The sequence below is a fragment of the Danio rerio genome, chromosome 25 (genome assembly GCF_052040795.2).
Source record: "Danio rerio strain M-AB ecotype USA chromosome 25, GRCz13ab, whole genome shotgun sequence".
NCBI lineage: Eukaryota > Metazoa > Chordata > Actinopteri > Cypriniformes > Danionidae > Danio > Danio rerio.
In genome coordinates, this window is record NC_141045.1 from 90,001 (window position 1) to 107,500 (window position 17,500).

At 46.9% G+C, this 17,500-nt stretch overlaps 4 protein-coding genes and 2 non-coding genes across 26 annotated transcripts in view; 2 read left to right on the forward strand and 4 right to left on the reverse strand.

Moving 5' to 3' along the window:
* Positions 1–24, forward strand: part of srpk2 (SRSF protein kinase 2) — a 26,712-nt gene extending 26,688 nt beyond the window's left edge. For 9 of the 10 annotated variants that reach the window (XM_087311242.1, XM_087311243.1, XM_087311244.1 and 6 more), the window contains one exon: positions 1–24. This exon is cut by the window's left edge and continues 322 nt beyond it. The gene's annotated coding sequence lies outside the window, so the exon portion shown is untranslated. The other variant, XM_087311249.1, reaches the window with a different exon arrangement.
* Positions 25–4,066: 4,042 nt separating this feature from the next.
* Positions 4,067–8,905, reverse strand: zgc:114188. 3 transcript variants are annotated; one of them, XM_087310726.1, is made up of 5 exons: positions 8,778–8,905; positions 8,308–8,459; positions 5,273–5,378; positions 4,499–4,564; positions 4,067–4,193 (listed from the first exon to the last, which is right to left on the reverse strand). In XM_087310726.1, exons 3-5 carry the CDS (start codon positions 5,360–5,362, stop codon positions 4,116–4,118), a joined length of 234 nt encoding a protein of 77 aa, XP_087166852.1. In that variant the 5' UTR covers positions 5,363–5,378; positions 8,308–8,459; positions 8,778–8,905; the 3' UTR covers positions 4,067–4,115. The 3 variants fall into 3 exon arrangements, with proteins under 3 accessions (XP_087166852.1, XP_087166851.1, NP_001013473.1); XM_087310725.1 differs by having other exon boundaries at positions 8,590–8,905; NM_001013455.1 differs by having other exon boundaries at positions 4,069–4,193; positions 8,882–8,905.
* On the reverse strand, positions 4,292–4,416 carry LOC137489405 (small nucleolar RNA SNORA71). Its single transcript, XR_015526911.1, has one exon. It is a non-coding gene; the product is annotated as a small nucleolar RNA SNORA71 (small nucleolar RNA).
* LOC137489406 (small nucleolar RNA SNORA71) lies at positions 5,107–5,231 on the reverse strand. Its single transcript, XR_015526912.1, has one exon. It is a non-coding gene; the product is annotated as a small nucleolar RNA SNORA71 (small nucleolar RNA).
* Positions 8,906–12,165: 3,260 nt separating the features above from the next.
* pclaf (PCNA clamp associated factor) lies at positions 12,166–15,206 on the reverse strand. Of its 3 annotated transcripts, none has more exons than XR_015525888.1 (4): positions 15,070–15,206; positions 14,351–14,437; positions 12,563–13,916; positions 12,166–12,429 (listed from the first exon to the last, which is right to left on the reverse strand). XR_015525888.1 is itself a non-coding variant. In XM_087311252.1 (4 exons), the coding sequence occupies exons 1-4, from the start codon at positions 15,113–15,115 to the stop codon at positions 12,262–12,264; spliced, it is 357 nt and encodes a 118-aa protein (XP_087167378.1). In that variant the 5' UTR covers positions 15,116–15,206; the 3' UTR covers positions 12,166–12,261. The 3 variants fall into 3 exon arrangements, 1 of the variants encoding a protein (XP_087167378.1); XR_015525887.1 differs by having other exon boundaries at positions 12,166–12,445; XM_087311252.1 differs by having other exon boundaries at positions 12,166–12,304; positions 13,736–13,916.
* Positions 14,376–17,500, forward strand: part of LOC141380843 (cingulin-like protein 1) — a 9,525-nt gene continuing 6,400 nt past the window's right edge. For 5 of the 8 annotated variants that reach the window (XR_015525884.1, XR_015525886.1, XM_087311230.1 and 2 more), the window contains exons 1-2: positions 16,395–16,431; positions 17,235–17,500. The exon at positions 17,235–17,500 is cut by the window's right edge and continues 535 nt beyond it. Coding sequence is in view for 5 of the 8 variants with exons in the window: in XM_087311230.1 (XP_087167356.1) it covers positions 17,235–17,500 (266 nt within the window). In the remaining 3 variants the exon portion in view is untranslated. Of the gene's footprint in view, positions 15,953–16,394; positions 16,432–17,234 lie in introns of those variants that run through there. The other 3 variants (XR_015525885.1, XM_087311229.1, XM_087311231.1) reach the window with 1 other exon arrangement.

A 17,500-nucleotide genomic window follows, 5' to 3' on the forward strand; every position in this document is an offset into this window, starting at 1 on the left:
ATTTAATAAAACTGTAAATTACCACACTGTGTGTGTGTGTGTGTGTGTGTGTGTGTGTGTGTGTGTGTGTGTGTGTGTGTGTGTGTGTGTGTGTGAGGACTGGACAAACAGCAGGTCATTCTGGAGTACTCAAGCAGCTGAGCTCAGATCAGTGTGTGTGAGATTATGAAGATGATGATGATGATGATGAAGACTCTCACACACCCCTTCACCTCTGCATGTGCGCATCAGTGTGTGGTGCGGATCCTCCACTCCCCCTCGGGCACTGCACTGAAGATGATGATGGCGATGATGATGTTCACGGTGCACCGCGGGTTGGAAACGTCGATGTTTTGTGCCACACACAGTTCTGCTGTACGGTTGCTGAGGTGTGTGTGAGGTGTGTGTGTGAGGTGTGTGTGTGAGGTGTGTGTGTGAGGTGTGTGTGAGGTGTGTGTGAGGGAGATGTTATTATTCACATGTTGTTTTTCAGCAGTGAACATCTCTAAACATGCTGCTCTAAATAAATAACCCTGCTCTAGAAATGAAGGCAGACAGCAGAGGATGATCATCTGAGTTATTCCTGTTCGCTGCTCCTCAACATTATTAATCTCTCATATGCAGATTATAGAGGGAGATATTGAGCTCAGAGGGGGAAGCTGTTGTTGTTATTGTTTACTCAGACATTTAAGAGGATATATTGTAGAGCAGTGATCACTGTACTGATATGTATATCCAGGGTTATCATACCGTCAGACTGAGCCGTGCCTACTGAAGAGCTCCTCCAGCGGCAGTGAGCAGGGGGTCTGCTGCGTCTCTCCTCGGCTGTGCAGGTAATGGCGGCCGCTGTGTCTCCGCTTCCAGATAAACAGACACTCAGGACAGATGATGAAGAGCTCCTGGAGCTGCTCTGAGGACTGATGAGGAGAAGCGGCCGCTCTGTGCTTCAAATGAACCTGATCTACAGCGTTATCACCTGTCATTCACACCTGGCCAGAGTGTGTTCACTGAAGCGTGCGCGGAGCATCAATGACGTCACGAGTCCGCGGGCACGTGATCTGACGCTCTGGGTTTGTTTACCTCAGACAGCGCGCGGTACCGGCGTGTGTTTAATCAATATTATGATAACTATTATATTCTAACTTCACATGAGCCCTTTAGCTTTTGCTCTGATCTGTGTCTTTAATATTACTAATTAAATTAATGGGTAAGTAAATATGCATGTGCCCGGTGGCGGGGTGAGGGCTGAGGCGCCCCGGGCAAGATGAAAACAGAAGAGGCCACTGCTGTAAAACAGCGAGGAGACAGCAGACACACAGTTTAATATTCCAGTCTATACATGTGTATTCACTGCCACATGTTTTACATGCGGAAAGATTTACTCAGATTTAAAGTAATACGTGTGTAAGCCAGAAAACACTCATTAAAATACAGTGTATGAGTCTGACATGTTCAAATTAAAGATGAATCAAATGCAGTATTCTGTAAACAATTAACACAAATATAAATGCAGAAATCAGCAAAATGCAGGACACATCTGAGCGTGCTTTACACAGATTTACACTGACAGATCTCTGCATCAGATGCTGGACAGCGGGTAGATTAGGTGTTGAGCAGGTGAGGGAACCTGTGTGTGTTCAGCAGGTGAATCAGTGGCAGATCATTATTATTGATTATTTAATGAGACATGCTGAATGTGGCTTCTGTTAGTCTCACACTACACCAGTATTTCTGTGATCACTGCATTTATTTGAACAGGTGCTGATAGTGCACTAGTGATCATAATGCACACCTGCACCCTCAGCTCTGCTTCTCCTCTATTCAGCTCTGGGTCTGTTCTTCGTAGCTCGCTTAAATGATCTGAGATGATTTGGCAGATCCTGGATCTGTTCCTCTTGATAACTGATCTCTCGCTAATTTGGTTTTTCAAACAAGTTCGTGAATCGGATTAGAATGTCTGGATGAATATGAGCTGATCTGAGATCGCTGTGTGTGTTGTGAAGGACAGATCTATCGATCCTCGAAATCATGATCAGCAATGCAGCGATTGGCTGACGGCACAGCAGCGTGATGACATCATCTGATTAATATTCAATTATCCATGTGAGCTAAATTTCATCAAATTTGCAGTAATCAGTTTGTTTAATTTGACACGCAGTAACTTTACACGTTGTTGTGAGCTGCAGCTTTACACTTTCATGTGTCGACAGCAGTTTACTCAGTTTTACAGTTAGAGCGGATTCTCCTTATTATAGTAGTGATAGTGGTGTTATAGGAGCTGGTTATTATAATCGCTGTAAAGAATAACTGGATGTTTACAAAAGCATTTTGATATTGGTAAAGGCTTCTGCAACTTTTGTGAAGCATCAAATCACTGGCATATTAACTGTCAAAACATGTTCATGACTGCATTAATGTATTATTGCTTTAAAAAAATCACATTGTGCATGTTTATTATCATACACAAACTGTACTAAAGCGACCTTAAACGTTCATATCAGTAGGTTTTCTCTGTGGACCAGCAGGTGGCAGTCTTTCTACTTTCATTTCGGAGAGCAGATTGCAGATTTATTAATACATACCTTTTATTTTATTAATAACAATAACTTTATAAGTTTTTAAAAAAAATGTATTTTCTCAAGTGTATATAACTGCTACTGTAAGAAAATATCAGCATTGGGAACATACTTTCAGTATTATCTTTGCTTGAACTGAGCTGATCTAATCCTGTTTATATGAACTGAGCTGCTGCCGATCAGGTTTGAGCTAGCAGAACTGTTGCCATGACAACAACTCTCAGATCAGCTTTGAAGAACGAAACGATCCTGGATCATGTCAAATCATCAATATCCAAATCCAGCTCACTGAGTAATCCACGTATGAAGAACAGAGCCCTGGACAGACGCCTTTGGGACGCAATTTCATTTCAAATTAAACTCGATCAGGATCGATGAACAATAAACACAAAGACACTGGTGACATGTTTTACTGAGGACTTTAAGACCCTCATCCGGCTTTATGTCCAGTGTGAGCAATTCAGAGAGATGTGTGGAGTCTGTGCTGGCGTTAGTCTAGTCCACCCAATAGCTGATCTACACGTGCACCAGCAGGAACTCACGCTGGACATCCCAGTGAACTGATGTGTGAGCCGACTCAGTGTAACCCTGCTCCTGTGCTGAACACACACACGTGTTCGTGTGGAGACCCGCTCCAACAGCTCACACCAGAAGACTGAACTCAGGAGACCACGAGGACAGACACCGCATCCTGAGAGGAAGGAGACGCTGCGTTCGGTCTTAAACCATCACTCCTGTAAACATTACAGCATCCAACACACACACACACTTACCTCCACTTGACTCACACACACAGCAGAATATCATCAACACTGCTTCATGAGGAGTGTGAGCAGATACACAGCCCTGATGTGTTCATTGCCTTATGGAGATGCTCATGCTGATGTTCATCTCAGCGTCTCATTCAGGGAAGCTGCTGAGGATCATCCGTCATGTCTGAACTATAATAACCCTGTAGAAATGCTGCGCTTCCCGCCTTCAGCCGCAGTGACTTCTGGGACTTCCAGAGCGAGTTCGGTGCTCATGTCTGCATCGGTGTGTCCTCGATATCGAGAACACATCCGGCACCGTCACGCGTCCTCTGCTCCTGCAGTCTGGAGTATCAGGACTGAACGTGGACAGCAGATGATGATGTTAGAGGAGGACACAAGACTGCTGAAGAACACCGAGAAACAGACAGCGACTAACACAGGAGAGCCCAAACTCAGTCCAGCCCTGATCTCACACACACACACACACACACACACACACACACACACACACAGCAGCTCATCCAGCTCTCCCTTCACACACACACACACACACACACACACACACACACACACACACACACACACACACCTCCTGCAGGAGAGCTGAACAACTCGGCTGAACAGCGGCCCGCCTGGACACACACGTTATAGAAGGATATGTACGCCTTGTCACACAAACACACACACACACACACACACACACACGCGCGCACGCACACACACACACACGCACGAGCAGTAGTGAAGAGCAGACGGCGCTGGTGTTTTCCTCAGTTTATTGACAGCTGTTGTATATTACATTAGAGCGCTAGACTCCTCGCGGGGTCTTGAAGTTCATGCCGACCGGAGGCTGAGTGACCTGCAGATTGGAGAGACTGCCGAAATCCTGCAGGAGACACACAACAGTGGAGTTAACACACACACACACACACACACACACACACCTGACGGTCAATAACACACACACACACACACTGATGGACATGTGTGAAAGATTCAGGGTCTGTCAGGAACAGAGTCCAGCACACACGGGAAACACTTTCACTTCCTCTTCCTGTTTTATCAATGACCTGGAGACCACACACACCACGGTCACTTTCGAAACAGGTGATTCACGATTCACTGAGTCTACGATTCACAGAGTCATGGATACATGATTGGAGTTATTGATTCATCAGTTCAGTCTCTCACCAGAAGCTTGAGCATCTCTTTAGTGTCAGTGTCCACCTCGATGATCTCCTGGTCCAGAGCGGAGACCTGTGGACAAACACAAACACACACTTAGTCCATCATCATCATCATCATCATCAAGACTGAACACACGCGCAGATTAAAGCCGTGAGAGCGCCTCAGACTCCTTCATTGCCGTGTTCTTCATCATCATCATCATCATCTCAGCAGTGTTTGGCTTCTCCTGAGACGCGAGCGAGAGCTGGAGGACTGATCAGAGCTCAGAGGATGAGGATGATGAAGATACAGCGCTATAGTGGTGTTACAGTACATCACAGTGCTGGAGTCAACTCAAACCCCGGCTGGCGTTCATTAGTCAGTCGTGTGCACTAGTAAGGGCACTGAGGAGCTGTGTTCACTACAGTGAGTGTGACCTGAGAGCGTCCTCAAACCCACACACTCCTGAAGACGCTTTACAAAAACAACGGTGTGTGTGTGTGTGTGTGTGTGTGTGTTACCCCTTCAGAAAGAGTGCACACACCCACACACACACACACACACACACGCACGCGCACACACACACACACACACACACCTATACTGATGTAATGAACAGGAGACATTATACATGTGTGAAAGATTCAGGGTCTGTCAGGAACAGAGTCCAGCACACACGGGAAACACTTTCACTTCCTCTTCCTGTTTTATCAATGACCTGGAGACCACACACACCACGGTCACTTTCGAAACAGGGCTGCAGACGACACACACTAGCGCAGACGCTGAAACACACACCTCGGGCACGTAGTTGTCCCTGCGCTCGCGCTCCTCCTCCTGCAGCTTGATGGAGATTCCTCTGACCGGCCCGCGCTGGATCCGCTTCATCAGGTGCGTCACATACCTGCACACACACACACACACACACACACACACACACAATTATAATATGTAGGCCTGCTGTTGGTTAAAATGCTAGCCTGTGTGGTGTATGCAGCTGACACTCATGCACAACACACACACACATCTCTGTCTGCTATCAAACACAATGTGTGTGTGTGTGTGTGTGTGTGTGTGTGGACACTGAAATATTAAAACATTGATGATGATGATGATGATCAGCTTGAGGATGCGGGGCGGACGCCATCACTCTGCAGCTCTGCATGTGTTCAGGGTCTGCAGTGATGTACTCAGTGTAGTGTGAGTGGATGTCCTTCATGACAGTGGCCTATAGGCATAATCATTTCCCCGATCAGCAAATTTACATTCATTTAGCATCAAAACAGCATTGTGCTACCAGTGAAGACGTCTGCAGAGCATCAAATCACCGACACAACAAATAAACGAGCAGAGGAATATTGAGCACGTCTGTTTCCTTCAGTGAGTAAAGCTGGGCCGCTATCTTCAAGCAGCGAGTGTTCGCATGTGAAAGCCCACATTAATAAACGTTCTCCTCCATCCGCTTCGGGAACAGCCTGTTAGTTTGGTTTTAGACTCTAGATTGCATCAGTTGTATTTATATATTTGTGTATGCATGTGTACATGTGAAACTTGTGTTCTATATGTGTGTATCAGGGCATATACAGAAGATCTTACATTTAATCTAATTCCTTTCACTAGTTTACTTCTCTATAGTTTTAATTAATGTCATGCATGTCAGCAGTCCTGTTGTATGAACGGTTCAGTAGTTACGCTTGTTCCTCCACTGAGCCTGGATCAGCGCAGGGCGATTATAAACCGGGTTTAGTCCTTGAAAAAAACAAAATGCAGAAACCCTGAAACTGATGCTGTGACGACTTCCTGATGTGCGCAATAATTCCACAATGAATGTCTGATAGTTATAGAATATTAATGACAACAATGAACACCATCTCTCATCATCATCATCATCATCATCATCATCATCATCATGCTGCTGGAGATGTGCTCGAGTTGTGCTATGAAGTCCTGCTGTTACAGACTAAATCTCTGGTTTGCATCAAACACAAATGAAGCATTGCAGTGAGAAATGTTCATATATTATTATTAATATTTCTGCTACAAAACAAAAGATAAACATGATTCAGTTCCAGGCTGAAGCTGCAGATCAGTCTTCAGTAACTAAACTGATAATACACAGCTCAATGAAGAGCCGACACAGGAGTAAGTCTGACTGCGGCACTGTTTGAGGTTTGGGTTTGTGTGGTTGTAAATGCTCGGTGTTGTTATGAGCGGATCTTCATTTCTCTGTGTTTGAGGAATAAAGCAGGCGAGACAGCTGAACCAACATATGAGGATGCAGAGCAGGAATCTCCTGATGACCACCGGCGCAACACCACCGTCATGAGCCGGCGATCAGTCTGAACTCAGTGAAGGAGAACTGCTTTACCAGTGACGTGAACAGTGTGAGAGTTTAGTGGACATTAGCGATGAACACAGTAATGCAGCACATCCTGATTCAGGCACCTTCTCTGAAAACACCGGACTCAACATTCAGCATGATCGCTCTCATCATCATCATCATCATCATCATCATCATGTGTAACTGTAGCTGGGTTTGCGTGTGGTTTCCACTCTTCAGCTGTTTGCATCTCCTGCGGTCACTACAGCTCCTGTCACCTGACAGAGGAAAGCCTCGAGTGATTGACAGCTGAAATGAGCCAATAGAGCGGCAGGGGAGAGTGATTCAGCACGCTCACAGAGAAAACCAGGCAGGTACACTACAGCCATGACGAGCGGACACACACACACGCTCCCCAATACATCACAAGTTTCAGCACACGCAGGCGGATCAACACCACCTCACATGATATCACTCCGGTCCTACCCTCAACCGGGAAACACACACACACACACACACACACACACACACACACACACACACACACACACACACACACACACGTCACAATACCGGCTGAACACTGGTGGAAGATCGGTCTAGATAACCGGATCTGGAAAACACCTCGTCAGATGACCGACACCACTTACTAATGCTGGCTCATTCCACTTACAACCCTGGCGGACAGCCTGATGCACAAACAAATAATAACCATCTAATCTTCAATATTGCTAATTATTCTGAATTATTACAGTATATTTACAGATGTCAGCACGGCCCCAGTGTATACAGGCTACTGCAGTGATGAGATCCGCATTCAGTGCTGTTCAGCATCACCTTCACTAGAACTGAGCTGATCTGCTCCTGTTCATACGAGACGAGCGGGTCACAGCTCCAGAACAACTCTGACATGAGGAATGAAGACCCAAACCATTCTGGATCATGTCAAGACATCAACGGCCAACTGGAGGGCCGGTGTCCTGCAGGGTTTAGCTCCGACTTGCCTCAACACACCTGCCTGAATGCTTCAAGTATACCTAGTGAGAGCGTGATCAGCTGTTCAGGTGTGTTTGATTTGGGTTGGAGCAAAAATGTGCAGGACACCACCAGCCCTCAAGATTGGTGACCCCTGATCTACATGGAGGATCCTCTGAGCTGAGCTCTGCTCTCCAGCTGTAGGGGCTCGTCCACACACACACACACGCACACACACCTCCACTCCAGTTCAGTGAAAACATGCGCTGCACAGGTGTGTGTGTGTGTGTGTGTGTGTGTGTGTGTGTGTGTGATGCTCATCTCTTTTAAAGCGCTGCACACTGTTTAACACACAGAGAAGCAAAGACGTGTTCGGGGACACTGCAGTGTGTGTTTGACCACTAAACCCATCAGTGTGTGTGTATTTTCCTGAGATCAGTGTTCAGCTCTGCTACTGCGGTCTCATGTGTGTGAGAAAGGGTACATACACATGTGTTTGACAGAGGGTGTGTGTGTGTGTGTGTGTGTGTGTGCTCACCCAGCGATCTTGTTGCGCAGCTTCTTGCTGGGGATGATGGCGATCTCCTCACACACTCTCTTGTTGGTGTGGAAGTCGTTGCCCAGGCGGGTGTAGTACTTCTCTATGATGACCCGCGCAGCCTTCTTCACCGTCTTAGTCCTGACCCGGCCCTGACACACACACACACGTTAGCATGATCATTAATATTATTACAGTTATCTCTCACACACACACTCGCAAGATTCATCGTTCCTACACTGCAGATCTCAGACACACACTAGCCTTATAGATCTCACACACCATTACAGCTCGCACACACACTCTCCTCCGTCTGATCAGTTATCGATCATCTCTGTCACTATCGAACACACCGATCGCCAGTGTGCGAGTATATATATGTGTGTGTGTGTGTGTGTCTGTGTCGGCTCGCTCGCTCTTCTTCACTCATTCAAACACTCCTCCGCCGCGCCAGACTCGGGCACACACACCCCACACACTCTCCTCCTGCACCGGGAGTGTGTTTGCAGCCGATCTGAGCAGCACGGCGGGAGGATTAGGACGGATTCTGCAGACACAAACACTCGGTACCCACCATGATGATTCCGGAGCGGAAGAGAAAGAGCAGCGCTCGGCCGGAAGCGGAAGTGCAGGACGCGCCGCCAGTGCCTCTAGCGGCGGAGGAGCAGCTGTGCGCGCGCAGAGCTCAGCAGCGACATCTGCAGAACAAACACAGACGGTACATCTGCGGTAGAGATGATGAGACAATAATATACTCAAACTAATATATTAATATCACTGATATACTCTAACCACACACACACACACACACACACACAATAATCGCTTAAACAGCGTCGTAATAGGGCGGAGGAGCTATGACGTCAATTTATAGGCAAAACCTGGAAGCGAGTTAGCATTTTAGCAGCCCCATTGACTTTGGGACGAGAGAAGCGGGTTTTCTGAATGGGATATCAGTAAAATCACGTAAGGTTCTTGGAAAACACACACTCGAGATACTTTCACGTTTTACTATAAGACAAACACATCAGTTACAGGACTCTTGATTTATTAAATCGGTTATAGACGACTGCTGTCAAGCTGCTAAACGGGACTACAGGCGCTGTCGGAGGCATTATACGTCATCCAGCTGAACTGCATAGATATTTACATTAGACGTCGCCTACCCTATTGTTGTCTATTGGAAGGAATGCGTCAATAGAGCCGCCATCTTGGAACAGGGTAGAGCTGAATGCGGGACCAAGCTGCAGTGGAGGACTGTGGCCAGAGATATACACACATACACATATCCATGATCGGGAGTTTTTCTGGATGTTAGTATTAAAAAAATTAATTACGAAAATTATAATTTTACATCACTTTTCTACATTGATGGATCAGTGACCGCACGGGCATTCCTGACAAAGAGCTTGTGTTTGTGTGTACAGAAATGTACTATTCACGCTCCCTGGTAAATCTGATCTGATCATGTCCTGAAACACAGCTCCTCTCCTGCTTTCACTGCTCATACTGACGGAGGGAGCGATTCGTTTGTGAATGAATCTCCGTTATGAACGACTCTTTCACTATTAGCCGACAATAATACCAGTTTCTGGCAGCGCGGCATCATATTTCTGTTTGCTGATTTTATTCATCAAAACTAGCATAAGCCTAGTGTTTAGTGCGAGTTGGAACTGCTTTGCCTCATATGCAGTAAGTGACTGTTATCATCAATAACTGATTGGTACAAAAGTTCAGAACATACAAAAACGTTAAAAAAAAAAACTTAATATTACCTATAAAGTGTTCTGGCTTTGTGCTTTGTTTTCTCGTTACTACACCCGTAGACAGCGCTAAATTCCCGCATCATCACGTAATAACACTGTCTTGATTAGTGCGGTTGAATGACATTTGTCCTGGGAGCACTGTACCAATGTGGCGGCGCTATTGACGCATGCTCAGGGTCCCTATGCGATATCTAGGGTATATATCTATGGCTGAACTGGTCTGGAGCGCAGCTCGCCTGTGTTGAGCATTTGGATTGGTCTCCACTTTCCTTACTAATATGCAATTCCCTCTCTGACTCCACTAACTTAAATAAACTGACTAGTGTGTTGTTTTTTTACACTTTACACACCTGAAACTCGCCTACAGCACTTCTTCATTGTTGCTCTTATAGTCGTGTAAATTGCTTCCTTGTCCTCATTTGTTAGTCGCTTTAGATAAAAGCGTCTGCTGTATGACTAAATGTAAATGTGTCTGTGATTTAAGTATTTTCATGAATAGTGTTTTATAGTCTGTAGTGTTTCTCTAAATATATATATAGTGATTATGTCGGGTCGATGTTCGGGCTGTGTGTGATTGGCTGTTTACTGGACATCATCTCTCAGTGCGGTGGAGCAGTTTGGGCTGTGATGTGATCATCATCTGTGAAGAAGAGCACAGTAAACAGCCTTCATCACACTCACTCAGCCTGTGTGCAGGCAACTCACCGCAGTGACAGTGAACTGACCTGAGTTCAGACGGAGACACCGGTGTGTCGATGACTCCTCATGTGTGCGGATGATCCTCCATCTGTCTGCGGGCACAGCTCGGTCAGCCAGAGCGGGGGAAGGAACCAGAGTAAGCGCTAAAGCTCGTGTCGCCAGCTCTCCTCAAGTCAACTGCTTTACAGACTGAGGAGCGCAGTGGAGACCATTTATACACACACACACACACACAAGCAGCTGCTGTCAATCAGACACACTGCGCTCTGATTGGCGCTGGAGGATGAGTGGGCGGGTCTGGAGCTAACAGCCAATGAAAGGATAACCCTGGTGACTCATTTACATATGCAGGAGCTGATTATTAGTATATTGCCTTTATTTACTCCAGCAGATGCAGGAACTCTCTGTAGGCCTCTAATGAAGGAGCAGGTCACCCTGATTAATGTTAACACACAGACACACACACACACACACACAGTTCCCACAACACTAATGTTCACTCTAGAACCAGCCGCAGATCAGCACAGCACTGTGGGCTGCAGAACACTGAGATACACACAGGCACAGCTGGAGACAGCAGCACATCACACTGAAGAGACCTGCAGATTACCTGTGTTCACTCCTACAGCACACACTGATCTCATCATTCATCTAGAACAGTCTGAGCAGCAGGTCTGACACTAATAATGAAGAGAGGGCAGAACACAGCTAATGTGTTGATCAATGATAGAGAATCCACACCAGACAGGCAGAGATGGAGGATCTCATCCAGCAAACGAGGCCTTCAGATGATGATCAACACACAGAACAGGAGTCAGACACACCTGATCAAGCTCTTACTAGGTACACTTCATTCACCCAGGCAGGTGTACTGAGGCAAGATGGAGCAAGACCCTGCAGGGCACCAGACCTCCAGGACCAAGACTGGTGACTCCTGCTCCAGCTCATCATCTAACAGGGCTGAACAGGGTTTGTACAGGTCCATCAAGTCAAGTTTAAGACCATACTGAGACTTCAGACGTGCACAAGACTAAACTCTGAAGATGCTCTTAATGGCCAAAACACCTTGAACACATGCTCCTGTAAGGAAGAGAATTAACCTGTATTAATAATAAATAAAGACATGTCTCTCAACCTTTATTGAAGTATATTGTTAGTGACTGGATGGGTGTTGCCCCAGTTGGGTCCCTTTACATGGACAGAGGAAAAGTAAGACCCGCTTACAGTGATTGAACACCTACAACACAAGACTTCAGTCAATTCAAGACTTTAAAAGGGTTTAACATTTGGTTTTTGAAACTCAAGACAATAAAATCCTGCAGATACCAGAACTGGAGGACAGCAGAGATCAGACAGATGCAGAGATCAGACAATGCAGAGATCAGACAATGCAGAAGATTCAACAGTTTATTAAACTCCTGTACAAAACCAGTGAAGCGTCCATTAAAAATATTTACAAAGATTTACACTGAAGAAACTCAAAGAGAGATCATTCATCATCATCATCTTCATCCTCGATGATCGGCCTGGACCTGAAACACACACACACACACACACACACACACACACACACACACAGTTCAGTATCAGAGTGAACTTTAATCCCCTTGAGGACTCATCTCCACTTTAGTGTCCAGCACAGGAGTAACCTCCGCTCCTGGAGGACCACAGCTCTGCAGTTCTGCTCCAACCCTGATCCACTATTGGAGCTGTTCACCAGAGTCATGAGCACCGTCATCAGTGGATCAGCTGTGTGATCAGGGCTGTGGTCCTCCAGGAGCCGAGTTTACTCCTGCTGTCAATGATGTCTCCATGGTTACTGCAGTAAAGGATGCAGCAGGACATCACACAGCTGATCTCATCAAGCTCACAGAGACTCAGATCACACTGTGGTGAAGTTTGATAATGTTCCTCCACAAACACACGTAGCCTAATCATAGTGAGTAAAGGGGTTTAAATTATAAATAAATATTAAAGCATATAATCATAATGTAGTCAGAGTATACAGGCTAATGGTGGCATTATTCTTTTATGATTCAGCTTCACCTTAATGCCAGATCGTGAAGAGAAGTGGAGAAACACATCTTGCAGAGCCTTTATCTTAATTTCATTATTGCCAAAATACGGTCATCACTTTTAAGCAAGAATTCTTTTCAGTGTTGGCCAATTTAAAGGCTAAGTGTATGTACCTAGACCTATTTAGAGTGTTGAGATGTTACGATGTTACACAGGACTTATGTTATTTCTTTGTTTCAACTTCCAAGTGGCCTATAGTCTACATTTGTTATAAATGAATGATGTTAAAACATATAAATGACATCATTGAAAAAATGCATTAGAGCTGTGTGCATGAGCACATGTGTATAATGTCAGGCTGTAAACGGGTTCGGGCTTTATAAAGCTGTCAAACAAAACGTACCTGTCGGGCTCGGGCCCTATCGGGTATAATGTTTATGGCCCGATTACAGCTCTGCATTCCCGCTGCTGTACCGCGGGAGCCGGCCAGAGTTCTTACAGTGTGGGAGTACATTTCAGAATAAATCGCGGGAGACGTGCGTGTGTGTAAGAGTGAGAGAGCGGTGCTGTACGTCGCTTGGCGCGCTTTCTTTCTCTCTGTGTGTGTGTGTGTGTGTGTGTCTGCGTGTGAATGAGGAGTGTCCCGCACAGAAGAAAACAAACAAGACAAACAGGTGACCGCGAGCCTACTGCCGCATAGAAGGTATTCAGTTTCTGACTGGTTTAGGCTCAAGCCAACAGTTTGCTGACGCTGTCTGAGCCTTACGTCATAATTTTTTTATTACACACGGTAATATCGGATACCGGGGTAAAATAAGGAGGCGGTTTGACAATATCAAAATTTGGATACCGCCCAAGCCTCACACACACAAACAGCGGTCGATCGTGATTTACTACCACATTTAATACTTCAACACACAGTTCAGTGAACACACACACACACACACCTCCTCTGCGCTTTGCTGACACCACTGCCGCCGGCCTCCTCCTCATCCTCCTCTCCCTCAGGATGAAGGTTCTCCTTCTCTGGTTTTCTGCTTGGACCACCGAAGAAATCCCCAATGCCCTTCTGCCAGGTCGGGGTGGGCCGCGGACACACAGGGTTCCCCCCCGCATACTTACTCTTAGCTGAAGACACACACACACACACACACACAGAGTGAGCATGATAACTGACCAACACCTACACACACACACTAACCTGAACACTCCAATGCTTCTGATACGTTTACTTCAGTATGCTAATGAGCTTTCAGCTGAATATGCATATTGAGTAGAGGGCGGGGCCATCTGTGCAAGACTCTTTAATGGCATTCTAATGGTGATAGGGGCGTGGTAATATTAATACGCAGTTGCTATGGAAACCCTCAGGTCAACAGGAGAGCGGCTACAACAAAGACTATAGAGTATAAATAACAAGCGGAGTGAGAATCCAGCACACTCAAACACAGCCTCAGAGGATGACCCTGCAGAGAATAAGAGCTGGATAACCACAGCTCATCTACAGCACACAGCGGTACCTCAGCCTGACGACAGAAGCTGCACCGTGCGCGTGCACTTACCAGGCGTGCCCGACTGCGCGCTGCCGCTCTGCGCGTTCGAGGATCCGGATGCTCCGAGTGATTTCCGGGGCGCGGAAGCAGCAACAGCTAAAACAAAAACACAACAAATGATTAAAAACAGCAGAGTGACAGATAAACACAGCAGAACAGACGAACACTGAGGGGGAATAGCGCGAGTTCCGCTTCCGGTGCTCCACAGCTGCACTGAGGCGCGGGTGGGGGAGAAAGTGGCGCCATTTCTGCTTTTCTCCAATAAACTCCGACAAACAAACATCACTAACGTTAAAACTGCACAAACAGCGCGATCAGGCTCCGAAACACCCGTTAACACACACCCGTTTAGTCGGAGGATGAACATCTGGAGACGAGGGGTTTGGCGCCACAGCCTTCAGTGCAGCAGCACAATCTGGCGGCAAATCACCCTCACAAAGGAACAACCGCGCTAACCCGATCAACAGCTCATATCGGAGATTCATCCGCGAGCTGATGAGGTTTGGGAAAAGGCGGGAGATGATAATGATCAACACATTTACTCTTCATCATCATCATCATCATAATCCTCCTCGACACACACACACACACACACACACACACCAGCAACACAATAATGAGGAGCGTCCTCCTGTACGGTGATATATAGACCGCAGTGATGAGCTCTCCCCCTCAGCAGTCATGCCGTCATGAAGACACCGCTGCTGGAACACTCTGCTCGGCTTTACCTTTCCTGTATGTTCCGGGAACTCCGTCAGCTTTAGTCCGCACCATCGCGCCTCTGTGTGTGTGTTGGTGAATAAATGTGTGAGCTCTTCTCCCTCTGGAGATCTGTGTGTGTGTTAGCTGCAGCTGCTGGAGTGATAAAGCTCGCGATTCCCGCCTTCGTTTTAAAAGAAAAGCCAGCGCGCGTGACGTCATGAGCCAATGGATGGACAGGAATCTGGCACACGTGACCGCTCCTGTTTTAAAGGACTGATTCAAGAACGGCCTTATAAAGACACACACACACACACACACACACACACACACACACACACACACACACACACACACACACACACGAAGATAAATATGATACACTCACAAATGTGTGTGTTTGTATGTTTTTTGAGAACCCCAGAACACTAAACAGACGCGCGCGCAGTCTGCGGTTTCTGCTGTCTGTAGTGTACACTAGTTAGGGTGCTGAGGGTCCGCAGTGAACATCAGGGCAATAAACACATCATCACTCTTCTGTAAACACACAGGTACTGCTCCACATGAACAACACACCATAACGCGGAGAAATAAAGGACAATATAAAGACTGAGTGAACAGCAGAGGAATCAGACACCTCCGCGCCTGCGCTGTCCTCTCCTGCTGCTTCACTGCTGTCTGCCTCAAATTCAGCCACTAGAGGGAGCTACACACACACACACACACACACACACACACACACACACACACACACACACACACACTCCTGAACACACTAAAAAATAAAGCAGCATCACAGATCATTCATGCTGGAGGACCTGAGCTGCTGCAGATACACCACTGAGCAGTAAACATCTGACAACTGCAGTAGACCAGCGACTCTGGATAAAGAACAGTAGCAGCACATACAGGGTGAGTGTGTGTGTGTGTGTGTGTGTGTGTGTGTGTGTGTGTGTGTGTGTGTGTGTGTGTGTGTGTGTGTGTGTGTGTGCGCGCGCGTGTGCCTCTAGCGCTTATAATGTATGTATAAGATCATCTGGAAAGTGATGTTTCTCCTGAAGTGACAGTGTTCACACACACACACACACACACACACACACACACACACACACACACACACACACACACACACACACACACACTCCTCTTAGAGCGGTTCGTCCTCTGCTGGTCTTGAATGGAGCTGATCTCCACAGGTGATGAAGCTCTGCTCGGGGTTAACAGCAGAGGAACTGAAGTCATCTGGGCTGGGCGGGTCCGCGGAGAAGATGGGGCGGGGCTTTGCCGCATATGACCCAATCAGAGCCCGGGGGCGTGTCCACAGCTGCGTTTAGGAATGTGTGTGTGTGTGTGTGTTCTGCAGACCCGCGGGACCAGCTGAAGCAGCGCAGGTAAGAAGAGTTCATCATCTCACACACAGACATTACAGGTGTATTAATACTGCAGACTAGTGTGTGTGTGTGTGTGTGTGTGTGTGTGTGTGTGTGTGTGTGCGTGTGTGTGTGTGTGTGTGTGTGTCGAACAGCTGAGGTTATGCTTTAATTATTATTGGTTCTAAAATCTGACTATGACGGCTTTAGTTCTCCTCAAGCATCATGAGTTCAGTCTGGGGAAGGGAACGGCACAAACCTGTGTGTGTGTGTGTGTGTGTGTGTAATGTCATAAGTATAACACAGGTATACCAGGAGAAGGTGACTAATGAGGACTCTGCTGATGTGCCCATTCTCAACAAGATTAATAATAATAGAGAATGAGTTTTCACCACACACACACACACACACACACACACACACACACACACACACACACACACACACACACATACACACTCACACACACATACACACACACACACACACACACACACACACACACACTAATGTTCTCTGCTCATGTTAGGGTGTGTGTGTTATTAGAGTGGTAAACAAAAGCAGTCTGTGTGTAAAAAGCTGAGTGCAGTGTGTGTGTGTGTGTGTGTGTGTGTCGTTATCAGTGTCTCCTGTGTTTCTGCTGTAAACACTGTATTATTGTGTACTGTACTGTGTGTGTGTGTGTGTGTGTGTCATCACTTTCTCCTGTGTTTCTGTTTTAAAGAGTGTGTTATTGTGTTTGGTGCGTGTCGTCATCTGTGTTTCTGCTGTAAACACTGGATTATTGTGTGTGTGTGTGTGTGTGTGTGTATGTGTGTGTGCAGATGGATGCGTGCGGTGCTCAGGACTCCTCCTCCTCCTTCGGGCTGCGTGTGTGTGTGCAGGGTGTGTGTGGGGGGCCGGTGCTGCTGCTGACCCCTGAGGGCCCCAGGGCTCCGTGTGCTCCAGATTACCCTCATGTGTTCCTGCCGGAGCCGCGGCGGGCGGAGCCTGTGTCCAGCATGAGCGGCAGCGCCTCCAGTGCCCCGGCCCCTGACAGCTCTCTGAGGGCGCCCAGGACCCCGCCACTCCTGAACCACCGGCGGGACCC